At 44.1% G+C, this 24,680-nt stretch overlaps 2 protein-coding genes across 2 annotated transcripts in view; one reads left to right on the top strand and one right to left on the bottom strand.

The window, feature by feature from the left end:
- LOC136433822 (fibrinogen C domain-containing protein 1-like) overlaps window positions 1-2,114 on the top strand; it is a 17,167-nt gene extending 15,053 nt beyond the window's left edge. Inside the window, exon 4 of the mRNA XM_066426359.1 lies at window positions 32-2,114. Within this exon, the coding sequence (XP_066282456.1) occupies window positions 32-799 (768 nt within the window). The 3' untranslated portion in view covers window positions 800-2,114. The remainder of the gene's footprint in view (window positions 1-31) is intronic.
- LOC136432012 (platelet binding protein GspB-like) lies at window positions 2,036-24,680 on the bottom strand. Its single transcript, XM_066423025.1, has 10 exons — window positions 24,231-24,680; window positions 17,777-17,884; window positions 17,441-17,598; window positions 17,209-17,326; window positions 11,199-16,607; window positions 7,057-10,883; window positions 6,427-6,506; window positions 5,968-6,007; window positions 4,188-4,264; window positions 2,036-3,241 (listed from the first exon to the last, which is right to left on the bottom strand). The coding sequence occupies exons 1-10, from the start codon at window positions 24,262-24,264 to the stop codon at window positions 3,196-3,198; spliced, it is 9,897 nt and encodes a 3,298-aa protein (XP_066279122.1). The 5' UTR covers window positions 24,265-24,680; the 3' UTR covers window positions 2,036-3,195.

Below are 24,680 nucleotides of genomic sequence, written 5' to 3'. Positions count from 1 at the left end.
GCTGCGAATGTTCACTCTTTGCTGGTTGCAGGTCGAGTCCTTCGAGGGCCAGTGGCATATCGCCCAGTACGAGGGGTTCAAGGTCGCCAACGAGTCGATGAAGTACAGGATGACCACCGGCCGCTTCACTTACGGCAGTAACGTGCCGGACTCCTTCAGCTACCACGACGGGGCGAACTTCAGCACGTTCGACCGGGACAACGACGGCGACGACTCGGTGAACTGCGGGAAGAGGGCCCGGGGAGGCTGGTGGTACAAGGGCGGCATGCCGGGGAAGAACATGTGCGGACTCAGCAACCCCAACGGCCTGTACCACCTGGGCGCGTACGAGGGCGAGGAGAACGGCATCTACTGGTACTTCTGGCGCAGCGACTACCTGTACTCGTTCCGCAAGGCCGTGATGATGGTGCGTCCGGCGCACTACTACTACTCACCGAGCCAGGGCTCCCGTCGTCCCCCAGGCTTCCCCGGTAACCAGGTACCCCCACAACCGTACCCTTACCCATCACAACAACAACCATACCCTTACCCATCACAACCGTATCCGTACCCACAACCGTATCCTTACCCATATCCATCATCATACTACCCTGAACCGGCGCCTCAGCAACAACCTTACCCGTACCCCTACCCCTACCCATCGGAAAACAACCCCGCACCGTCTCCTCAGCAGCCCTACCCGAACCCGGCACCCTACCCGACAGGCTACGATGCCAGCAGCTACACCGCTCAGAATCAACCGTCTGCCTCGTCCTACTACTACCAGAGAGACATACAAGGCGACGAGGGCAAAAAGTAGCAGCAGGATAGGCGCTGAGTGACTGTTGAGGACAACTTCGTTTAAAAGATGGTCTTACTAGGTTTGCCATCATAAACCAGTTCAGGAGGAAGCGACATGCACCTTTGCCCAAGAAACGTCATTGTGACGAATTTGAAAATCCTACATCATTCAGTAAGGTGGGGAAATCAATGGTGTGGCTGAAAACGAAAGCAACCATACGGTATGTTGTTGGTTTCGCCGTGAAGCACTTGCAGCCAGGATTGCCAAACTAGCCGGCGGCTTATACAAAGGGCTAGCCCTGATGACAAGACAACAGACCATGGAATATAAAGTTAACATTAGATAATCTACAAAATGTAAGTAGTGTAAAACATCAAATGCGGCGTAATTTTTACCTAGATTCGAACCCTTACATTCCAGATGTGAAGGGTGACTACTATATGTTCTAATATAAAATGATATAATGTATATGATTATCTAAGTACATGTAAGTGTAACGGGTTAACAGTTGCCAGATTAAAGGTTAGAGTTAAAGGTTTTAACATTATAAGTACTAATTGTGAATCCTTGTAGTGCTATGTGCTCAGCATGCCCTTGGTATTGTAAGGAAGCAGTGCCCAAGTTTAAGTCCATCTGGTAGTGGGAAGAGCCTGCAAATACTTCCATCCAAGCAGAGGTTGGTGGGGAAGATTGTGACCCGTTTTCTGCCGTCCGCAATCCCCACTAACCTTGGTGGGGAGTGCGGTCAGAAAACGGGTCATATGATGAGGTCACAATCTTTCCCACCAACCTCTGGCGGGTATGCAAATACAGGTAGGGAGTTTTCAAACTGGAAAACTTGAACTTATTTACATCAAACTTTTAACAACACTAGCAAATTCAGACTGCAAAAAAACATCATAAGGGACTCGGACCTAAGATATGCACAGTAGAAAAGGTAACAGTTACTCAAGCTACTGGATTAAGTTCGGAAACAGACATTTCAGATTCTGCTCTCTCTTCAGAGAGTTAACAAGAAACTGAAGTTGCTGAAACGTTTGACTATTTCCAAATTTTATCCAGTTCCTTGAGTAACTGTCACCTTGTGTATCTATTTACCAGTTTGTCTAACCTCCATCGACGGATGTACATTGCAATTTTAGGATTATATAGCTATTAATCCAGAGACTGTATGTACACACAAACATAATAAGATTGAACTGGGTTACCCAACCTGGATATATTTGAAACAAAAAGAGTGCTGATGCAAGAATGTACATATAACATGTCAACAAAGGTTTTAATACAAGTATTTGGAACAAAATAACAACACAATAAACATCTTCAATGTGAATGCTATGACACACTGTTGCTCTAGAACTGGAAAATAATCACATTACTGATTCTCATGTAATGTTTTCATTACACATGTACCCTCCATGTTAGATAAGCTGTAACAGGTACTAGATTTGTATCTAGAAAACATGAATGTTTAGGAGCTTCCGAGGGTGCATTTTGGCTAGGATGTTCCGTATGACTGTTTCTAAATGACTGATGCTAAACGTAATCCTGACACAAGAACATGAATATGTCAGCAACGGTTTTAACACAAAAGCTTGCAACAAAAAACAACACAACATAGATCTTTAACGGCAAAATAAACTGGAATGTTTAGCCTAGAGTTAACACACTCTCTTTCTTTGAGAGTTCAAAACAATAACAATTTGTATTGTTTCTGAAGAAATCAACTCAATAATACATGTACATGTATCTTTCGTGTCAAAGAAGATGTAACAATTACATGATTTGTATCTTTGAAAAATAAACATTTACTACATGCTCTAACTTTACAAATATCTACCTCTAGAGTCCAGTTTTCTAGATGTCTCCATCAATACAGAAAAGTCCAAGAGCTGTATATGCCAGGACTACATCTTGAAAAAATAACTTTTGTATAAATCTATCTGCTACTTTGCAACAAAACCTTCTGATCACAACTGTGGTCTCTGAGAAAGTCAATTTAAAGCAATAAGACTATCCTGTCAGGACTTATGAGATCTTTACAGTACCCACAACAACTTTTGCTCTTATACACAGCTGAAAATAACACTCTCAGAACAAAAATACCTTACTTCAAGGTAATACACAATGGTTGTGAGTTATAGGAGCTCCTGATTACTTAAAGAAAAACGAACTAGATCCTCCTTTCATAATCTTTGAAATGTAAACACCACCTGTGTGATGAGAAAATCTACACAAATAAAGTTTTCCGCTTTCTAGTATTTGGCACTTTTTATGCAACTGCATTTCTTGTATAAGGCTCTTAAAAAACAACTGTACACTATCTAAAAATACACTTATGTCTTGACAAATCATTGAAACTGACACTTGAGCACGTACAACAACAGAATGCGAACACTGGGGTGCTCATGAGTCTATCTGTGCCTCTGCAACGCTGGTTGGACTGGGATCTTTGTCTTCCTGTTCGTAAAAAAAATAACAGTGTTGAGAGTGACATTCAAGAAACACCAAAAAAAATAATGTATTTTCTCACTGTTTCTATTGTTTTCTAGCATAACAATACCAAACAAACAAAGGAATGCTATTTTCTGATGCTGGACGACGTCCTTACGCCCACAGCTTCAGTGAAAAACACAAATTGCCAGTCTGAATTTTTCGTTTTTCTGCCGACTTCTCGGCAAAATGTGTGAAAGAATTTTTCAGACTGGACGGCCCCTGTCTGAGCTGCGTTCAGGCCATCCCAAGCTAGACGAGACCGCCATTTGACGGGAAGACGGCCTCTGGCGGAAACAGTGATGTACAGTATTTACAGGTTAATTATACCAGCGAAATTCCCCAAGCTGAAAATTTCAACAAGTACAATGAACAGTGGACCATGGCTTAACGTCCTGTCCTGAGGACTGTAACCTTTTCCAGCAGCATGCATGCTGGGTTAGCGACAACAGCTAAATAATCAAACTCCCAACCTCTAGGTCCAGAGGCAAGGTCACTAACTACTGCACTACAAAAGATCTACAAGAAGTGGTAATGTGAATAGAATGGGAAAGACAAGAAGAGGTTCCTTCTCATTTGAAAGAAAACAGCAAAGATGTTAGTAGAATTCTGTATCAAAGTTAAACTGCAATTTCCTACACAAGAATTTTGACTCACTCAAATTTTCTACTGATCAACTCCAGTCCTTATGAAAAAATGAGCAATCCATTGTCTCTGTGACGTCACGTCACAGTGAATTGCTCATTCCTTGGACTGGAGTTAATCAGTCGAAAATTTGGGTAAGAATTTTGTGTTGGAAATTGCAGTTTAACTTTGATACAGAATGACTTCTACCAACAGATGAACTACCAAGTGAAGATGTAGAACTTGCTCATAGATCATGTGAAGTGTCAATAGAATAATGTGCACATACCTCGTCTTGTACAACAGTATGGTCCATCCATGCACAAGTGCCACCTCTATACAATATCGTGCTGCAATATGTTTCATCTGCCAATAACAAAAACATATGAGTTATCACATCTGAATTACAAAGAATGGCATCATTTCTGCAAAAAGCAATGAAGGTAATCAAGCAGAGGAAATGAAGTTATAACCCATATTCTAATGTCAACCATGACTAAAGACAAAATACTTGACACATGACACAGTACTTGAACTACCGGTAGTATTAGTATGAACATTAATGAATCGTTAATACCTAATATGATGGAAAAGGATCTGATTTCACACAAACAACAAGACTTCCCATCACCTTTGTTCTGGTGCTCACATCACACTTCCAGAAAGTGACGATGTGCTGAGCAAGCAGGTAAGACTAGACTGATGGGTTTTATCCACTCACACCAGGATAGCCCCTACTCTTTTCCATAAGTGTTGTGCCTTTCCCAAGTGCACAACATTGGGGCTTGCTATGGATTCAACCCCAGAAGCCTTAGATTCTAAGTCAACAAGTTACAACTATAATCCTAGGCCACCTTGCCACCATTAGATAAATTGAGTATCAATTAGATAAAGTAAAAGTGACCTGAGCAGTGTGGTTGATAGTTGCTGACCAAGACGTTCCAGCCAAGATACGGAAAGTAAGCGCTGCAGTCATCAAGCTTAAAAACATCTCGAACTCCATAGAAATCGGTACAGACACAAAAACACACAACCTCCAACATCAAGTCGGCTCTCTGCTCTATGGGTCAAAGTCAAAGACCTGGAAAATGACCAAGGCAACACAATATGGACGACAGACAATCCTTGACACCTGTCTGAGACAAAGTTTCAATACTAGGAGGCCAGATAGAATCAGCAAGGAAGGACAGTGGCAGAGCAGGAGCCAGCTGAGAAAGCAAGACTGAAGAGTGCACACTAGAAATTCAGCATCCATCACCAAGTACACACAAAGTAAAAGAAATGTTATTAGATCTTTATGCATTTGGTCTGTGTCTGTATGTACAAGTTTGCCTGTCAGTGTCATTCCTTTATTTGCTATAGGTATGTCAGGTTGAGAACCCAAAATGAAGACATGACAAAAGGAAAGGAAGCAGGCCCCAAGACAGCCAGAGGCAAGACACTGCGGAACTGAGAAGGGCAGGAACCAGCTGGAGCCCAGATCAGAGGCAGATGGGGGACTGTTAGCAGTAGACCTTTCCACAGATCTCATGGCATGCTGGGAGACGCAGGGCACTATAGGGCATAGGTCATAGACCATTTCACTAATCCCTTTGCATGCTGGGACTGGAAAAAAGCAGAGCTCTGGGTAACCCAATAGGGGGCAAACAACATCATTACCATGACAACATGTTGGCAACACATCCACGGTGTCTGGTCTGGTCTATGTCGTCATAGCAATGATTTTGTTTGCCCCGAGTTCTCTGCTTTTCCAAGCGTGCGAAGGAATCTGAGAAACGATCTAAGGTGTATGTGCTCCAGAGTGCTGCTGAGGGCTTGCAGAGAAAGAAAAGCACACGGTCAAGGTGAACTCAATACTAATCTCCAAGCAGATGTTGGATCCGGTTCAGTCTCAGTGTTTTAAGCATGTTTTTGTGGCATTTAGGATGTCTATCTAATGGTGCTCCTTTCATACTTTCCCCCTTCTTTCGAAATAAAGAAAAACATGCATGAAACACTGAGACGTATCCCACAATTGCTTATAGATATCAAAATACATCTCAAGTATTATTAATGGTGCAAACCCTTACCTTCATCAGCTCATCATTTGTGGTAAGTCGTACCTTCATCCTGGAGAGAGAATCAAATGGAGAAAGGGTCACAATTTGATATCTAACATAGGTTTGTGCACAGCGGATTGGGCAATGGCTAGTGGACAATCAGTATTTTTGGAAAATGTGGCATTGATGCTATCACAGCTATGTAAGACAACTGGTAAATCTCTTCACAAAGGGAAAATTACAACAACAATTGGCCATCCCATCACCACACTTGGAAATACAATACTATAGAAAGCTGTCAGAGGCAACCATACATGTATCTTGTTATGGGACTTGATACACTAAATATATATATATAGATGTGAATTACTTCCAGTTGACAGTTTTTGACAATTTTACCACCACAAAAAAGTTAAATAAGCAACTCAACCTAAGAATGTTGCAATAAGAGTACCCATTTGTATTTGTTATATAAAACTGCTGACTTACTGTTGTTGGGAGCTATCCTTGACAAAAGTTTGCACCTCCTGCTCCAGTCTGCGAATTCTCTCCTGATCCGTCTCCTTCACCTGTGGTACAATAACATGAAAGAGTTGAAAGATGAAGGCAGGTCACAGTATTGACCGTGACAATCATTAACTAATCTGAAATCACATGGCAATTCCTGGAACTCCTTATGAATCTGCTGAAATCTTACATCTGGTACAGGTACTGGGAAAGAGATATGGGTATCGAAGAAAATGTTAGATCCTTTATGTTTAAATAGGACCATCTCATGCAAAGAACCTGCTCTCAGGGTAGGATCCCAAAGATGGCCCAGCTTTAAATGCTGATATAATGTTTTTGTGTTTTTTCAGAGCTAAATCTTAATTTCTTTGGTAGGAATTGCACTTTTCTTTGCCAAAGAATAAAACATATAGATATACTACAGAGGTGGAAACCCTTTGTGGAGTGTCATGCCGGCTGATGAGATGATGGGACTGATAGATGGATGTATGGAATAGCTGTAACTCTATTCAGGTAAAGAAATAGTATATCACCTGTACCTATAAGCATTTTTAACGGTACCCCATACCAGCACACTGCCCTACCACACCACAAGAAAAGGGTGTGACTTACCCATGGAAAAGTAGGATGTGAAGCACTTGAAGAGGCCCTGTCCCTCCCTTGGACCATACCGTTCCCCTGCTGAGTGCCATGCTGGAGGTGTGTTGGCCTGTCTGTCGGAGCCCTGCTCCTGACATCCCCTACATCACTCCCAACAGTTGTCCTTGAGGCCAGGAAACTGGGAGGTCTCAGTTTCTTCAACTTCATGTTGCCTTTCTGGACCATGCTTGCCAAAGACCCTGGGGATGTCTTCTTTTCCGCCTGTGTTGCACCGCCGTTGCACAAAGAGGGCTTCTCTACTACACTACCGAGCTGTGTAGAGCTGTGGCTGTTGGAACTGTTTGACACTACAGGGCTATCAGACAACTCCGGGGACTTTTGTCGTATCGTATGGAAGTCTACGTCCCTGTGGGGGCCGACAAACGCACCAGTGACAGACAACTTTGCCATGTCCTCTAGCCCTGCTGGCGTACCGGCTTTTCCCAGCAACAACGTCCTTCTGACTTTCATCGGCGGTTCTTGACAAATATCAGGATTACTGTGATCCATGTTTCTCTTAAAATGTTCAGCTTCTTCCTGCTCAGTGTTCTTCTTTGCATTACCAACTAATGGCTTTGTATCACAACAGGAAGGGTGAACATCAGCATCGCTGGTCTCCATGCCCTCCCAGTTGTCGTCCGAATCTGGACTGTAGTCGAGGGACGTCGTGTGTGATTGGGCGTCACAGAATTCTGTAGGTTCAGAGGTCACTATGGCATGAACACGCGTACTGCCCTTTTCAGGCTTGGGACTGGAGGATGTTTCCGGCCATTTTTTTCTCTTCTCCGCAGAGATGGCATCATTGTCTGCTCCGCCTTTCAGGTTGGCACAATCTGCTTGTTCTGGCACGTCAGAGGCTTCAACCTCCAAGGAATCAAAGGACTCTGCCAGCTCTACTCTAGCGACTGGTATGGGATGGCCCATGAAGACATCTTTGTCAGGGACGGGACTCGCGGCTGTCACTTCCTTACAAGACCCCGAGACAGTGTCTGGAAGCTGATCTGCAATGGCCTCCTGAAACGCTGCCGAAATTATGTCCTGCTCTTGGCTAGTACGGGGGTCAGTATGACTCTTCCTTCTGTCGCTGATGGTGTTTTTAGCTGGGTTTTCTTTTGCCTGTGTGTCTTTGCCAGCCTTCTGTTTGCCGCTTTGTGATTGTGAAGTTTTCTTTGTGGTAAGGAGAGCCATCGTTGGCGTAATTGTGGAGTTGGAAAGGACAGGACTGGTGGCTGTCGAAGACATGCTGTTGGCTGTGGTGGCTGGCAAGGATGTACAGCTGTCTACTGGTCTGGAGCTGGTGCGTATAGGTGGCCCAGCGGGTAAACGACCTACAAATTCATCCTTTCCCGTTTCTAGTGTCTGTGGGCTGCTCTCTACAGGCACCATGCTTGCTGTTACAGACGAGAATAGACAGCTGGTGTTTGTTGTTGTCCCAACTGAAAGTAGAAGATTGTCTAATTTGTTGTTGTTTGCAGATGTTACAGAAGGAGAATCCTTTACAGGCATGCTATCTGCTGCCACAGGCAATGGCGGGTAACTCCCAACAGGTTGGGTACTTGCTGTCACATTCAAGAGTGGGTTTTTGTCGACAGGTTGGTTGCCAGCTGCTGAAGATGAAGATGTACAACTTGTGAGGGCTGGCTTTGGAAGTGAAGCACCCCCTTCCGCTTGACTTCCAGTGATCTGCAGCATTGCCTCCTCCAGTATGTCCCCAGTCTTTCCTTCATCAACGCCTGGCGCTGCAGTGATGTCTGTCAAATTTTCTGCCATCAACACCTGAGCTTGAGGATTGCTACTGCCCACAGTGAGATGTCCCAAGTCGTCTGCACGGGACAAGGCAGCAGACACCTTTGCTGCCAACTCACGGGCAGACTCTCTGTTGATTTCTGTTGTGTGCTTTTCGTGCAGTGTTGGGTGGCAGTTGTTCCTGTTGACATCCACATTGGTAGGACTCCACAGCCTTTCCACTAGATCCGATGCAGTAGCCAATACCAACAGGTTGTGGCCCAGTGCATTCTCCTGTAGAGGCTGGTCTGGAAGTACAGCGTTGTGAGTGTACGCGTTTTTACCTGGTGGAAGCCTACTGATGGGCAATTTTTCCTTTCCATCTATCAGTACAGGAACTGGAGAAAACTTGTCTGTGGCTGTCGGCTTTTCTTTAGGTGGAGAATCTACCAAGTTTCTCAACTTCCTCTTGATGGTTGGAGATGTTGGCACATGCTGCACAACCTCAGCTATCTTATCCAGAGGGTGCGCATCCCTTTGCTGTGTATCTCCGCAAGATTTATCAGGCATGACTGGGACTTCTATGTCACAAATGGAGTTGCTTGTTGCTGTGTAGATGTCTTTGCCAGAGGGCATGAAGTTTCTAGCATTGTCACTAACATTCATCTGTCCATTGTCAGGAGAAGGCTGCTTCTTCTTCTTCAATGTCTCGGCACTTTCTTTCTGGCCTTTGATATTAGATGAAGGCTCCTGCATGGCTGTTTCTTCAGTCTCCAAGGCATTCTGCACTCCAAGGGTAAAGCTTATGTCCGGCAAGGAAGTTACTGTGTCAAATGTCATGTTGTTGTCAACAGCCCGAGGCAAGGAACTAACTGTGTCGAGTGGCATGTTGGTGAAAATGGCCTGCTCAGACCGGAATGTCAGAAGCGATAAGGCGGTAGGAGAGATTGTCGTGTTCAACTGAGGTATCTGGCTCACGGCAGGAAGAGAAACATTCATGTTGACTACCGGGTTGTCGTCCCCGAAGTCCTGCAAGCCCCGCACGCTGTTCTCCAGCATCACCTTGTTACAACCCATGGTCAGCAGCGGGTCTGGGTAGCACTGCTCTGCAAGTTGTGTCAGCATCTGGGAGCTGCCGTTTCCACCGTCTGTACCGGGACGACTGGATCCCAGGACCTTCACCTGTGGCGTGAGCTGCATGTGGAAGGACATGTTGGACTGCTGACTGCAGCTTCCCACAGAGTCTCCAGTCTTCTGCAGGCTGACGCAGTTCAGAGCGTTCATGGCATCTTTACCCGAGACAGCATCTGGCACCTGATCTGCAGAGGATTCCTGAAATGCTGCTGAAGCCGTGTGCTGCTCCTGGCTGGTAGAGGGAAAAGTTTTCCTTCTGCCTCTGACAGTTTTGTTGGCTGGTTTTTCTTTGGCCTGTCTACGTTTCCCAGCCTTCTGTTTTTCACTTTGCGACTCCTGTGGAGTCTTCTCTTGAGTAAGGGACGCCATCCTGGGTATGTTTGTGGAGGAAAACAAGGCCGGTGGTCGCCGCTTCCAGGGGCTGAGGGGAGAATCCCCGTGTAGGCTCGCCGGCATGGCTGGACTCTGGACAGACGTGAACACCACCTGAACCTTCTGCCCAGCTTCAGTAAACTGTGGTGTACCGTTTGAGCTCGAAGGCGATGCTGACTGACCCTCCCCCACATCAGATTGTTCGGGGCAAAGCTGTTTCCTGCTGTCAGTAGACAACAGAGGTGTGGCATCTGTGGAACTATCTTTTCCTTTCACTGCGAGGTTACCTTTGCCTTTCACACTGCTCTGTCCTCTTGACTTGTTTTGCTCCGTCTTTCTTTTAGTGCTCGATTTGTTCCCAGTTGAGTTCCTTCTTGTAGGACCCACTTTCTTGCAACTTTGTGCGCTGTCTTCCTCTTCTGTGGCGGCATTGTTGAGCTGTGCCTCCCGTGCTGTCTGGGCTGCACCGGGGTTCTTGCCGCGCTGCGACTTGACAGGACTGAACGGCACCTCCACCTCGGCACCCACGTCATCTGCACCAGGGCTCCAGAATACTTCATCTGCTACATCTACAGCAAAAAGACCAAAAAAAGGTCTTTAGTTATAAAATACTGAAAATGCATAAAGTTTAAGATGGTTTATGTCTGCAGTTTTCACCGCAAACTTTAAACCACCAAGAAAATGTTTGTTTCGTGACATGTCTTCTGTCCATCTACCACCTTGTTTCAACTGCAAACTAAAAACATGATTCCATTCTCTCCCTCCTGCGAAATCAAATCATGAAACTGCATTTTACAGAACCATGTATGCCCCCTTCTGAGCTCCATTTAAACAGCATTATTTCAAGATTGCAGTATAATCATCCAGAAAAGAAATTGACATACCAGTTGGGCTCCTCTGCTCACTAGATGCACTCCACCACTGGTCCTCAGAAGCCTTACTGCTACTACTAGTGGTACAGCCACCACTCAATGCAGTGTTCCACTGTTCATCTGAGGTACTGCCACGGTGTGAATCTGTACCTGTCAAAGAGAAAACTACTGTTCTCTGCATCTGGTCCTGGGCAGGGTTACCCGGTTTGTTGGACTGCTTTTTTGAATTTGTACTCTTCCCACCTTCTTGGCCTTCCCCTGTCCCCACCGACTGTCTTCTTTTCTCCACAACTCTTCCATTTGAGGGATTTTTCTCTTCCATCCGTCTCTTTTTCCTTGGTTGCAAAGACTTCTGTGAAGGTGCTTTCTTCCCTACTTGTCTTGTGGCCCTCTCATCAATGGGACAGTCTGCCAGCATAAGTGCAGAGCCGAAATCTTTCTTCCTTCTATTCTCAACAGTCAAGTCTGGTGGTGCATGGCCCAGAGTTCTCCTGGTCTCTTCCTGATGTCTTTCCTTTGACGAATCACATCGTTCCACATTTGTCACCGCTGTGCTTGGCTTCTGACATTGCTCATCTGCTGTTGTTTGAAGAATGCTTTCAGAGTGAGTTTTCTGTTTCTTCCCATCTCTGTCACAGATTGGAACCTTTGTGACTCTAGCTTTACCGACAGGCTCCTTTAATCCTGCCTTGGAGCGTGGAGTTTTGCTTGCCAAGCTGCCCCCTGAGTGTTGTTTTGCCACAGCATCTGAATCTGTAAGTTCTTTCCTTTTGACTGAGGATTGAGAGGTTTGACCATTTGCCATACATGTAGCTGGTTTACCACAGGCTTTCTCTGCTGTGCTGCTGTCTCTCAACTTGTATATCTTCTTACATTCCAGTGCCTTTAACTTTGCAAGCTTCAACTTCCTTGCTTGTCTTAAACTTGTTGTTTTAATGACATCTTCAGTGGATTCTGAACTTTCCTCACTTCCTTTTCTTTTTGCATTAGCTGCTTTGTCTTGGCCCTTAGATATTTCTTTTGAACAATCCAGTTTTTGTTTCTGAGCATGAAGAGAAGTAGAAGACTTTTTTGACAAACTGGCATTCCTACCAGCTTGTTGAACCTCATTGCTTGTCCTGCCATCCTCAGAATGTGTTTCTTTACTCTCTTGCACTTCTGCTATTCCATTATGGATCTTTCTTTTCACGTGCAGTTTTTCATCATTTCTTTTTCTTCTTCTCTTCTGGTCTCCTCCACTTGCCGCTGTGTCTATGCATGTTGCCCTGATTTTCCCATCAACTCTACTTTTGCGGAGACGAACACGAATCTTTAGAGTTCCCAGCTTCGTCCCAACCACGTTCTCTTGGTTTTGGATCTCTTTTTTTACGTGTACAGGGCTTTCTACAACCTCGTCTCTTCTTTCAGCATCCTTATAGACATCAGGAGCAAGTGTCTCACTAGGACAGTCCTCTTCTGCAGAGCAATGTGAGAGATGATCCTCCTCGTGCTGTGTGCTTGATTTGTTGTTGTGCTTAGCTGTGTGCCTCTGGGTAATCTTACTTCTACATTTTTTACTGCTGTTCCCTTCTGGTGGCAGTGGAGAATTCTGAATAACTTTCACAGCCATAAGTGCACTTTCCAAATCAATGAGACATGTTGTTTCTTGATGCACCTCTTCATTGGCAGCTCGTTCAGAGGGACGCAGCGGACTCCTTTCCCTCGTGTTATATTCCCGTAATTGTGTTAACACCTCTGCTTTGGTCCAAGCTCTTGTCATACCCTGACTCTTCGGAAAGTAGTTTCTCTTTTCTCTAGGACTGACTCTGCTTCCTTTCCTTGCCTTTACCTTACGACACAACCCGTTTTCCATGGATTTGGGTTCCACAGATTCTACCTCAACAGGACTCTCTCTACTTCCTTTCCTTGCTTTTACCTTACGACATAACCCGTTTTCCACAGATTTGGGTTTCAGAGATTCCAACTCATCTGAAGTTTTAGGTGTGGGGTAATTAAGCAGAGATCCTTGTGCTGATTCTTGCATAGGACTTGTTACATCTGGATCCAGTGGTTCCTGCACGCTGCTACAGCTGTCTCTATGACATGATGTTTCTGATTCATCTGCAGTTTCAGGTGTTGGGTAATTTGGCAGAGAGCCTTGTGTTGATTCTTGCAAAGAAGGGCTTGTGGTTGCTACTTCTGGATCCAGTGGTCCCTGCACGTTGTTACAGCTGTCTTTATGACATGATGCTTCACATACATATGTCCTCTGTGAAGTCATCTCCAATCGTTTGATCATAACGACAGGAGACTTGGCCAAGACCTCAGGAAATTTCTTCAAGACCTCCCGATCACTTGTGGTTGTGGGTGGTGAGGAGTCTTTGCCAACAACGGATGACAATTCTTCTAGGGACCTGGCAAGGACATCAGGAAATTTCCTCGAGGCCTCCTGATCACTTGTAGTTGTGGGTGAGGAGTCTTTGTCAACTAAGGACGTCAACTCCGTCTCTTCTGGTCCTCCATCCAAAACCTGGTCTCCATTTTCCTTGTCTTCTTCTTCACTGTCTTGAGTAAATGACATCTCTGTTGAATCATGGTCACTAGGACTCCAGAACTCTTCATCTGCTACATCTGATGGTGAAACGTTAAGTTCATCTGCAGCAGTAACATGCATTTCGTCAGGCAGTTGCATGTAGTCTGTGATACCTGTACTTACTGTACCAGTAGCTGTAGAAGAGCTCTCTGTGTTCTGAGGTGCCTCTTGCTCACTTATGTCATTACCGGGTAGTAGCTCAGCCTCAATCTCTGGATGCCTTTCCTTGCTTCTTCGTCTCAACTGCTGAAACAGCCTTGATTTCCCCGGAGGCTTTCTACGTTTGTACTTCTTCTTGCCCAAAGGTTTACACGAAGTGCGGAGCTTGGGTGATATTTCCCCTGTGCTCTCTGAAGGTATCTCTATTCTTAACTCCTCTTGTATGTGTTCACTGTCAATGGTCTTACTCTTAGTCCCACGGCCTACTGACTGGAACGTCTCTCCAGGAATACTGCCTACAAGCACTTCTTCTTGGATGGCATCACTGTGACCATGGCAGACATCTGCAGTTTCTTCTGATATGACTTGCTGTTCTTCCTGGTCATTGCCGTCCACATTTGTTGTTGCTTTGTGTACAGCCTCATCCACAGAATCCTTCCCATTGCTCCTGATCTCATCTGCATTGATAGCATTGTCAGTATTCTCATTAGCAACTGAGTCTGAGAAGGCTGGAATCCCCTCTAAAGAAGACACTTCCGGGGACATCCAAGATGTGCTGTCCTCACCTACGGCAGAACTTGCTGTGTCTCTGACCACTTCCTGCTCCTCGTCATCACTTCTGAACAGCTCCGTCCTCCTTTCCTCAGGCTTCTCTCTGCTTCTAGACCTCAATCTGCTGGATATGCTGTATTCGTTGTCCACCGCCTTCTCTTTGCTCAGGGACCTCGGTCTCCTAGATATGCTGTATTCAATGTGTTCTGTCTTCTCTTTGCTTAGGGACCTTGGTCTCCTACATATGCTGTATTCATTGTTTTCTGTTTTCTCTTTGCTTGGAGACCCCAGTCTGCTGTATACGCTGGGTGTGTTGTTCTCTCCATGTAGACTCCTGTCGACAGGTGGCCTCTTTTTTCCTGGAGGCCTGCCTCGCCCACGGCGCTTTGGCTGTCCCACAGGTGCTGTTTCCACGTCTGTATCACCAAAAGTCACCTGTGATCTACAACTGGATTCATTATTCTCCACATGAAGACTCCTGTCTTTAGGAGGTGTTCTCTTCTTCTTTGGGGGCCTGCCCCGACCGCGGCGCTTTGGGGGTGCTACAGGTGGTGTGTCCATGTCCGTGTCATCAGACACTATCTTCGATCCACACCTTCCCTGTTCCAGTTGGCATGTAACACTTAAGTCTGTTGACTGTGTCCTGGTGTCTGTTGACTGGACCACACTTGTCCCTTGCTGTACGGTGTCACTCCGACTTAGACAGACATCTGTTGCTGTCAGGTCGTCTGTCTGAGAATGTTTCCCTTCCTCCTGGTTGTCGATCCCCACAGATGTCACTGTTGTGTGACCCAGCTCTTCCACAGAATCCATGCCCTTGTTATCCATGTTCTCTACCTGACTGTCAGTATCTTCTGCTATAGTACATGAATCTGAAATGACCATCACAGCTCTCAACGCACTTTCTGCATCGATCATGCCGTGAGGGTTTACTTCTCGTTTCTCAGTTGAACTCTCTCCAGAACAGTCTGTTCTGAACGTAGTCTCTTCCTGTGCATGGTGCGTTTGCAGATATTGTATCACATCTTTTGAAGACATGCTGCCGTTGATAATGCTCATTTCTTTGACGACTGGTTTCCTTCCACATCTCCTTGCTTTCTTCCTCCTCCTTCTTTTGAACGTCTGCACTTTAGGTGGATGGTCTGATCTATTCTCCTCAGTGAATTCTGCTGCCATTTCTGGACTGCAGAGAACAGCGCCATCTGACAATTCTGGGGTGGAATGGCAGTCAGCTTGTGTCAGATTGACTACTCTGTCTTCCTCCTGAATGTTAGTCTGTAAAGCCTGATCCCATGTCTTGGTTACTTTGTCGTTCGCAATTGCAGACTCTTCTTCGCCGGTAACCTGATGCTCTTCCTGTACAGGGGTTACATCTTGCAATTGGGCACTGGACGCCATATTTCTGCCTCTACTACTACTTCTCGATCTAGACCTTCTGCAACCGTTTCTGCCCTTCTCCATTTTATCACCTCTACAACTGTCCTGTGTGGCGGATACACTTTCTGTCAAGTCGATAACAACTACGTTGTCTTCCGCAGGTTTGGCAGAACCTCCCAATCCCCCTGTAGTGTCCACTGTTAGTCTCTGGTTTCCACTCAGCCTACTGCTAGCGCCGTGCAACGTTCCACTCACCGCCTGCATGCTCAACTCCCTCATCATGTCGTACACAACCTGAAAGGCAGACCTTTCTGTTCTTGGTGGCTCAATGGAACCACCTGTTGGGCTGTATCTGGCAAGAGTTAGGTTATTTTGACTGTGATCATTTGTATCTTTACTTTCATTGTTCAATGTCTGAGAATAGTGCAGTGTCTCTGATGACTGTCCATCCATGTCATAGTCAATGGAATCAATTGCTTTGCTGTCTACGCTTAAGGTCGGGTAATCCTGACCGTGGTCATTTGTATCGTTACTTTCATTGATTAACACCATCTGAGAATTGTGCAGTGTCTCTGATTGTTCATCCATGTTATAGTCATGATTTTCACTGCAGTTATCCCTCGTTGTCTGTTTCTGCACTGTTTCACCATCCTGTTCTTCACTGGAGGCAACATCTTGACCACCGCGAACCTGCCGAGGGTTATCTGGGGAACCTGGAACAGTCGGTGTGGCTCCTCCATCTTCCTTCCTGCCTTCATGACCTGTGAATCAGAGAATTTGCAACTGTCTAACTGGGTCTATATTCTTGGACTTGTATGAATAACCAACACATGACACTGGGCTCGAAATAATACCTGAAAATACAGGTTGGTACAGGTAAAATTGGACTTGAGTAGGTATTTCTGATGTCTACCTGCCTCTAACCTGCACTAGTATAGCACTGGGTATAGAAGTGTGTGTGGATTACCTGTGAAATTCATTATCACATGGTAAATAAAGAACTAACATAGTTTCTTGACATCTAAGTGCACCAGTACAGGTATGTATTTCAAGCCCTATACAAGAATCATAGTTCAAGCTTTACAAATTTAGTGTTGTTGTGATGAGTTTCTACATTGGGGTCATACTAGTACTAGATACTTTCCAGAATTGACAGGATTGTCAAACAGGATTCACAAATCTTGATTTCAAAAGCTATAATGGTCAGTATATACAGTAAATATCTAAAATTTCCATACACAAGTTAAGTGTACTTCACAAAAAGGAAACTGGAGAGTACATCTTAAACGCATGAAGGATATTTGACTAGTTTGTGAATGAATACTGCAGCCACTGCTGAACTGCTGTGGAATGTCTTCTTACCTTCCTGCAACTGTGCACCAGCTTCACTCGACCCAGCTGGACAGATTTCAGACAAGGTACTCGGCACTACAGCAGACTCAACTCCTTTAGATCCTTCAGCTTCTGACTTATCCTTTTCCTGTAAACATATTGTCTGAAATCACTATCTTTTCTATTGACTTAGTTTGAAAATGTGCAAACAATCAACAACAAAAGAGAGTGAAATTCTTGTAATCTTTGTTGTTTGCCATACCTCTCCTTCCTCTTGAGAACTTGAAGTTGTCCTACAAGTACACTTCCCCAGGCTCCCTTTGAGATGCTCAATCTCTGCCTGGAACTCTTCATTCTTCTGCTGAAGCTCCTTATTCCGGTCTTGTAGCTCCCTATTCCTTGTCTTTAGCTTTATGTTTGCTGGTGGTGGGAAGAAATGCAGAGAAGGCTTGTTATGCCGAAATATTTCCTTTTAAGAAGCACGGTTACCGTTAGTATTACTAGCAATGATGAGAATAGAGATGTATTATGTAGGTATCATTTTTTTTTTACAGTGTAGCTCTATTATATACATGATGTATGAAGGATTTGTACTCACTCTCAAGCAGGCTGTCAATCATAATGCTATACTTGCAGACTTCGTTGGATTGGGACCCACTGGCCTCCATCGTTTCAAAATAATTCAGCAACTTCGTCATCGTGGGATCTGGAGAGGCAAGAAAATGGGAAAGGAATCTTCATTACACATGTTCACCTAAAAGAGTGAGGATACCGATGTTACTGACTTAACTTATGCAAAATGAAATAGGGTAAACTAATGTTAGTAGTAGAGTTCCACTATACATGCACACCAGGGTTTTCCCAGAAATTTAGAATATAGCAGGGCTGTAGGAGGGTACGTAGCACCCTATGTGAATTTTCATGAATCTTAGGGAAATAACTGTTATTCCACATTCTAGGGAGAACCCTGCACTCCTGTGGGACGTGTTATGGGCATCCTCTCAAGTTTTTGTTGTGGCCTTTGAATAATAAAAGCGAGAAAAACAATACCCTTTGTACAGCAGGTGATGTTCTTATTGTCTCGGACAGAGAAGGCACAGGCAGCACATAGGATTTTACTCAATATTTGTGCTTGTGTCCAATGATTCAGTGTCATTACCACAGAATATTTGGCATATCCCCGGGCCACTGATAGCCTAGTTTGTCTAATGGGACTCCTATACTCTCCCCTTGTTAGGATGAACGTACAATGAAGTCATATACAGGTCAAATGCCTGTCTTACGACGCACAGGGCCGATTCACACCCAGGAAAAAAGGCAATGTTCATCGTTTTCGTACGTCGTTGTCGTACATCCAGAAAATTTTCCCAGTGTGTATCGGGTCTAAGATGGCAACCAGGCTAGGCCATTAAGGCCTTTATCTGTAACTGGTAGATATATAATTTTCCTGAGAAAAACAAAAATGTTCGGCAGTCTCTGCAAAAAAAAAAACTTTTGCTATACTATACTTGTAACATTTTTGCAAGTGTTCATTTTACACAGTAACACAGGCTCAAGGATAAAGTACAATGCCCTGTCATTACAATGTGTAGTAGACCAATACATTATTCTTTACATACATTGTACATACAATAGGTGTCCTACTTAACTTACGAGCAGGCATACCTTAGTCTATTTCTGGCATGTGTAAAATGGGTCTATGGTTGCAATATCGTTTTACATATTGGTGCAGGTAGGTTTTAAATTTACTTACACGCAACACCAAATAAATTTCATCTGCAGCACTGTAATTTGCATGTCTAAAAACCTTGAAGACAGTTATGGATATTAAATTACAGAAAAAACATTGACAGTAAGGTGCACTGAAGTAGAAAATTGCAATGTACATGTCTACACTACCATCTCTTGGTTACATTAAGCCACTACCATTACCAAGGCCTACTTTACAATGGCGGTGATATACAGTTGTGCGATCATCGTTGTGAGCGATGGTTCTCTTTAGACACACGGTCAGGAAGCGTGGCGGACACCCGCAGCGCAGGATTGCACACATGACCCCTCCCACTCCTCTCGTTGTTCTTCTTTGCAAGCTGGTATTTATACCTTTATAGTACCTTATTTATTTATATCGCATGTCTCTTATCTTTGTCCTTATCTCACCCGCTGTCCAGTGGAATCCCTCTTTCTGCATCCCTATTGCATTTTTCCAGGTATCGAGTTTCAAGATTACGCTCTCATCGCTCCAGAAACCGACCAAACAACGAGTTTCAGCGTCCCCCCAAAGCTTACCGCGGCCTTCTGCCATGTGGCTGTCCGCTGTTTTATCTCTCACTCTTCAAAGTTTCAAACGGCCGTCAAATTCACTCAAAGAAAAACAGCAGCAAACAAACCCTTCAATCCACAGAAAAATATGTGCTTATTTGCATATGACCCGTGACCTTCCACTTTCGTTGACGGCGACGACTTTCTTCAGACACAGAAAAAGACGGCTCGGCCCCCCTGCCGAACGGTCGCACGACTGGGTCCGAGCTGGTCGTGACGACGATTCCAGTTTATTGGCGTAGCTTAAACGATTATTTTGATCCTCTTTAGTTTAGACGGCCAAAATATGCCGTTGCCGGCGACGTTGTGACGATAGGCAGTCGCACGACTGTATACCATTGCCAGTGTAAAGTCGGCCTAGGCCACTACCAAGTCAAAGCATGCAAAAGGTGGTGACATTTTTTAACAAAAATTCAATCATACACACAACACATGTACATTTGTACACAATTGTATCAACAGGGATATTTTCTTTCCAGCCTGGGAGCTTGTGTGTGTTATGAAATGGACAAGTAGACTCGTGAAAAAAGGCCTTCTGAAGAGTTTACGTCCATATTTTGCACAAACTTTGTTTGAATTTACTTCAGTCTGCCTTGCTCGCTCCATAAATACCTAAGTGGAATTCCTTTGAGGTATTCGAGTCAATATATTCATGGCATGCATAGTCTCATTAAGGATATTACAATGTCCTTGGTATCAATAACAATGACCTTCTTGATGTCATTGACATACAATAATCAGGCTCAGCAGGGATCGAAATACCTGCATACGAAGGTAAGCGCAGGTAACAGACTTAAACAGTGCAGGTATTTTGGACATCCACCTCCATTGGTCCATGTACTGGGTATGTTAGACCCCATTCATACCAGGATTTGCAAATCACGATTCAGCGTATGGCTGTGTACCTAAACAAAAATTCAGGTACAAGTACGGTACAGGTGTTTAGGTACAGGTCCAGACCTGTACATGTACATAAACAAGTTTGGTCAATTTATCTGTAAGTTAAACATGTAGCCAATTGTCTTTTTTAGTGGTAAATTGTCATCTTTGTATGAGGATTTATGTAATAAAAACTATGTGAATCTCAAAACAAGTCTCTTTGCAAGTTTTCTTCATTTTCAACTGTGAGGTTATCAAAATTGTCATCTCTGTCAAGCAATTTACCTACCTTACGTCTAAAAAATGGTGTCCACTAGACTTTTAGTTTGTTTAGGTACAGGTACAGGTACAGTAGATGTTCAGGTACAGGTACAGTAGATGTTCAGGTCCAGACCTGTACCTAAACAATTCTACAGGTACTAATCCCCCCTCGGAGCCAGATTCGGACGATTCATATAGGACTTGTAAATTGGGATCAAGCCCAGTGCCTGGGTGAATCCTGATAATGATATAGGAATCCTGATATAAATGGTGGATTCTTTGTCACCACCTGTGACATGTTTGAAAATGAAATCGTTTCTGAAGTAGAGCTGTGTACAGGAGTGTACCCTATAGTACCGGTAAAATCAATTAGGTACAGGTCCAAAATACCTGAACCCTGGTTTACCAGTACTGTACTGGTACTAAATAATCAGTCTGGCTAGGATCCAGGTAAGGGGATGGCAACTTTGACAGACAAAATCACCATGTAATTACCTTGGCAGTGCATTGAAGACTCCTGTAGCACAGTGCCAGAATAAACTGTAACATGGCCTGAGTCAAATTTTCATCTTTGTTTTCATAAAAATAATACCTCATAATCATATTCGAGTAATAGCTGACTGGCTGGCGGTGAGGGTGGTAGTCAATATAGATGCCATATAATAGTCTTGTGTCCAGCAGAATTAAACATTATGTTGTTATCGTTTCAGACATGCTTCTGTCCTTATTGAAAATCAACCATTATTTGAACATTAGTAGTTCAGGCAAAGGTTCAAGTCTGGACCTGTAACTAAAGCTTAACCTGTACCCAGGGCTCGAAATCGTGGGTGCACGTGCACCTTTGTGCACCCAAAATTGTAGCTGTGCACCTAATCTTTGACTGGGGGTGCACTGGTGCACCAAGATATTTTTGTAGATTATCGTATAGGGTAAAGGTACAATTGTACAATATCATACAGAATATTCTTGAATTGTAAGTATCAGAAAAAGGAATATAACATTTTGCATCGAATGTATTGCTTATTTGAAATTTTGAAGTTATATTTTGTAGCAATAGAATTTACAGGTTGAAGTTTGTACGAGAGGCAGTAGCGTTAAACTTTGAAATCATGTTTAGCGCCTATGTCATGATGGCTGATATTTTGGCTGATATATTGGACATTCGCTAAAAAGTCATTTTTGCCGGGCATTCGCGAGGCCCTCCCACAACAGGAAAGAAACTCTGAGAGCTAAGGGAGCTCGCAAGATGCAAGGACACGTGGAAGAAGATGAAGAAAGACTGAATGCAGCTGCAGGACGTTTCAACGACTGCAGATGCAGAAACCAGTGGATGATGATGATGATGATTCGCTAAAAGGCCAGGTAAGAATTGTCAAATTCGCTTTATTTAACTTTGGATCGATGGATTGATTTGAAACTCAGGATTAATTAATGGGAGCACTACCTGAACATATTCCGAGCAAAAAATTAGATTCGTGCACCGTGGACTTCGCCAGAGTGGGCGTTTTTGGGCATTCGCTAAAAAGCCGGTCCCCTTGACTTACAGTAACAGCTGGTGGACTGTAGCAGTTTACTAGTTCTAGCGCCTTGACCCCGTTCATACTAAATCGCGCAAATCGCGAAATCGCCCTGAGTCGCATTCCTTCACACCAGGGGTCGAACGAGCGCGAGTTGTAAAATCGCGTCCAACAGCTTGATAAACGGCGGACGCGTTATTCGATTGTCACCACTCTTACTGTTGTGTTCAATGACCTTCTTGTACTTCATCTTGAGTTTTTTTACCTTTAATAGTGCGGCATTACTTCCATGTTTTCGCGTATCTGGCCAACTCAGGCAGTCGCCACATCAGCGTACACGCTCTGGTTTCGGTGGGATCCCTTGAGTTTCTTCTGAATCCCCACATCCCCGAAGATGGCCATCAGTACATGCGTTTTCGTCATTCCATACGCCAAAATCGCCGCCCGATTCTGACATATTTCCGCCGCATTCGGCGTAATATTCCAACAAGCTAGGAGGTAGATGAACATCGTATAATGAGCGGAAAGACTGAATTTGCAGATGACCCCTAGTCTCCAACCAGACTCAATGGATTGCAAAGACCGTATCCAACTGGAAGAAGGAGCTTGTAATGCAAAACGTACTTCCTCTGCCAGTTTGATACGGTCTTTATGCAACCTATAGATCTGCTTGGAGATTACCCTTGACCCATGACCGGGTCAATATGCAAAGTAAAGCGCCCAACGCGCATCAAGCCGATTTCGAGCGTTCATACTAAGTCGGAATGCAGGCAAATCGCGAGTAAACCACCTCCGGAGGTGGTTTTGCGGAAAGCGATTTCGGGCGATTTCAAATGCGATTTGGAGCGTTCATACTAAGCCACATTATCGCGATTTACGCGATTTCGCGATTTAGTATGAACGGGGTCTTTGACCTCTCACCCTGACACCTTCTAGCACTTTTCTCTTATCTCCAAACAGATCTCCAAGGGTGCAAAATTATGAAGATTCTGGCTGGCTGATATGATTAAACCAACTCGATCATAACTGTTACGTTATATAAAAATGTATGCTAGCCCTTATTTTATTGTATTATTAATTAGGATGCTATATCAAAATATTTACTAGCCCTTATTGTATTGTATAAATAATTAGGATGTTAAGTTTTATTCTATACTTCTACTTGGTATTATGTCTACGAATTCTTGCCATACTTTGTACCATATACAATTGTCGTGCAATAAAGTTCTTCTATAATTTTACCCCCAGGAAAATTCTGCCTGGAGATTACATTTTCTCCAGGTTATTGGCCTATAACTTAGTATAGTATAAGTATAACTTCCTTGATCCCAGCATGCTCTCAGGTCCCAGGGAAGTGAAATAGTTGAGTAAAACTTGTACATTCTCTTTTTAATTTGGTGGGAAAACTGGAAATACAATGCCATCTATTATCTGCAATACATCATCTTCTATGACATACCGACGTTACAACAACAACAACAACCATCTGGTCCACACAAACTTTTATAAACCTCCTTTTATCAATAGCAGACTTGCTATTTTTGTCCACATTCCAAGTTTCGAAACTCCTTCACAGCTTCCTTCCAAATTATAAATTGAAAGAAAGGTAAAATTTACATGAGCTTGCAGCATTGTTTACGAGTGAAAGGCGAGTTTCCAAGCGCTACACCTCAAAGGGCTTGGTCCCAGGGGATACATGATGTTTCAACACAAATTTACATAGAGTTGGTTGAACCGAGGAGTTAAACGAAACAGCAGTTAAACATTTAAACCTCCTTGGCAGGACAGACTAACACATAAATTACATTGAGTTGTCCAAACACAAATAACAGCTATCAAACTTCTCCAGATAACGATGTTTGAGTTTGACGGTAGTTGTTGACACATGTCGGGTCACGCCTTCACATGTATGGCCGCCATTTTTGGAAAGTTTCTGCACGTGTAGATTGTAACATTTTCAGTCGTGTCAGGGCTTTCCTAGTCCCAAAACAAACACAAGCCTCACGTCGCAACTCCTGGGAGCTCTGGAAGTAGGAATAACACCTAGTTTGAGGGAGTTAAAGTTGTTCGTACCTCCACTTTCCGCTTCGCTGTCTTCCTTCTCCATGTTGACACCGCGGCGGGACACTTCCGTCTTCCTGATATGACAATCGCCAACTCTCGGAATTCCTCGGAAAACTTCGGGCCTCGGCAGGCAGGTGGTCTCCGGTCAGAGAATGGTGGTTGCAACGATTGGCATGTAACCTCAATATCCGACAGAAATATAAACACTCGGTGATCGGAAAGTGAATTTGTACCCGCTTTAAAATTATCTAAAGGACACGACTAGAGTCTTGAGTCAACTTGAGACACCTGAGGAGCCTGCATCCTAAGGTGTGAATCAGCTAGGAAACGAGAACTGCCAACACCGACCTCTTCGACTGAAGAAGTCAGGCGCCACCATAATTTTTTTTCAACCCAAACCAACGTTGTTTAACACCCCTGACGCTTGCACTGCCCTTGAGCCTTCCTTACGTTGTCCCA

This window comes from Branchiostoma lanceolatum, chromosome 4, assembly GCF_035083965.1.
Source record: "Branchiostoma lanceolatum isolate klBraLanc5 chromosome 4, klBraLanc5.hap2, whole genome shotgun sequence".
NCBI lineage: Eukaryota > Metazoa > Chordata > Leptocardii > Amphioxiformes > Branchiostomatidae > Branchiostoma > Branchiostoma lanceolatum.
The sequence above is the reverse complement of the archived record's forward strand: the minus strand, read 5'-3'. Positions and strand labels throughout refer to the sequence as shown.